At 33.4% G+C, this 1,268-nt stretch overlaps 1 protein-coding gene across 1 annotated transcript in view; it reads left to right on the plus strand.

Annotated features, from left to right (window-relative positions):
- RFC1 (replication factor C (activator 1) 1, 145kDa) overlaps window positions 1–1,268 on the plus strand; it is a 76,862-nt gene that overhangs the window by 64,583 nt on the left and 11,011 nt on the right. The window contains exons 17-19 of the mRNA XM_008581987.1: window positions 140–277; window positions 421–516; window positions 640–738. Coding sequence (XP_008580209.1) covers window positions 140–277; window positions 421–516; window positions 640–738 — 333 coding nt within the window. The remainder of the gene's footprint in view (window positions 1–139; window positions 278–420; window positions 517–639; window positions 739–1,268) is intronic.

A 1,268-nucleotide genomic window follows, 5' to 3' on the forward strand; every position in this document is an offset into this window, starting at 1 on the left:
AAAAAAATATTTAATTACCACACAATGATAGTTTGGTAATTAAGACATGTTGCTGAAGAGGATTTAAAACCTAAAATACATTGTGTGGTATTTGCTGTTATTTAAATAATTATTTTTGTGTTGCAAATTTGTCTTTCAGGAATTAATCAGCCTGATAAAACATACCAAAATTCCCATTATTTGTATGTGCAATGATAGAAACCATCCCAAGATTCGCTCTTTGGTGCATTATTGTTTTGATCTTCGTTTTCAAAGACCTCGGGTTGAACAGATTAAGGTATGATTATTGCATTTTTTTTTTCCATCACACTATCCTGTTTAAGGGTTAGAGTTTAGAAGTACCTGATAAACATTTAAAAAATACCTGATTATTTGAGTTTTTTAAACAAACCATTGAAGATTTCTACTTGTTAATTTCAGGGTGCTATGATGTCTATTGCATTTAAAGAGGGTTTAAAGATTCCTCCTCCAGCTATGAATGAAATAATTTTAGGAGCCAATCAAGATATCAGACAGGTAAATTAAATGTATATTATGTGACTGTTAAAGATTTTTTTGAATTAATGCCTTCAACCTTGTGGGAAGGGGGAGAGGCAGTATTTTCCCATCTTGACATTGTCTTATATGTGATTCTTTTAGGTTCTGCACAATCTGAGTATGTGGTGTGCACGAAGTAAGGCACTAACCTATGACCAGGCCAAGGCTGATTCTCATAGGGCCAAAAAGGATATCAAACTGGTAAAATAAATTTTCATTTCTTAGTTGCTTTCCCAAGCCAAAACACTTCTTGTTCTGTAGGTATTAGCTTAATAGAAATAGTTATAGTTCCTTGATACATATATAGAACCTGTGGATTTTTGTAATAAGAGCTATAGACAGCTGCTCAAAGTGTTTCTAATTCAAATGAATTTTTTCTCAAGGATTGTCAGTGTCTATTACAAATTCAACAGTTGTAAAATGGCTTTTCCAGAGTTGCTTATGTATGGCTTTCATGTTTATTTCTTTTTGAAATTTATTTTTATTTTTTTGGTGTCTGGCCAGTATGGTGATCCAAGCCCTTGACTTGTGTGTTACAAGGCTGTGCTCTAACCAACTGAGCTAACTGGCCAGGCTGGCTGTTGTGTTTTGAATGGTATTGCACTGTTCAGAATAATCTGTTTCAAATGGTTTAGTTTAATATAAAACCTTTCTGACGGTTCTCCATACTGGCTAGCTGCCAATAAATAAAAAATAAAACCTCTTTGAAACTGGAGGTCTGTATCAATTAC

Source organism: Galeopterus variegatus, unplaced genomic scaffold (genome assembly GCF_000696425.1).
Source record: "Galeopterus variegatus unplaced genomic scaffold, G_variegatus-3.0.2 Scaffold2498, whole genome shotgun sequence".
NCBI lineage: Eukaryota > Metazoa > Chordata > Mammalia > Dermoptera > Cynocephalidae > Galeopterus > Galeopterus variegatus.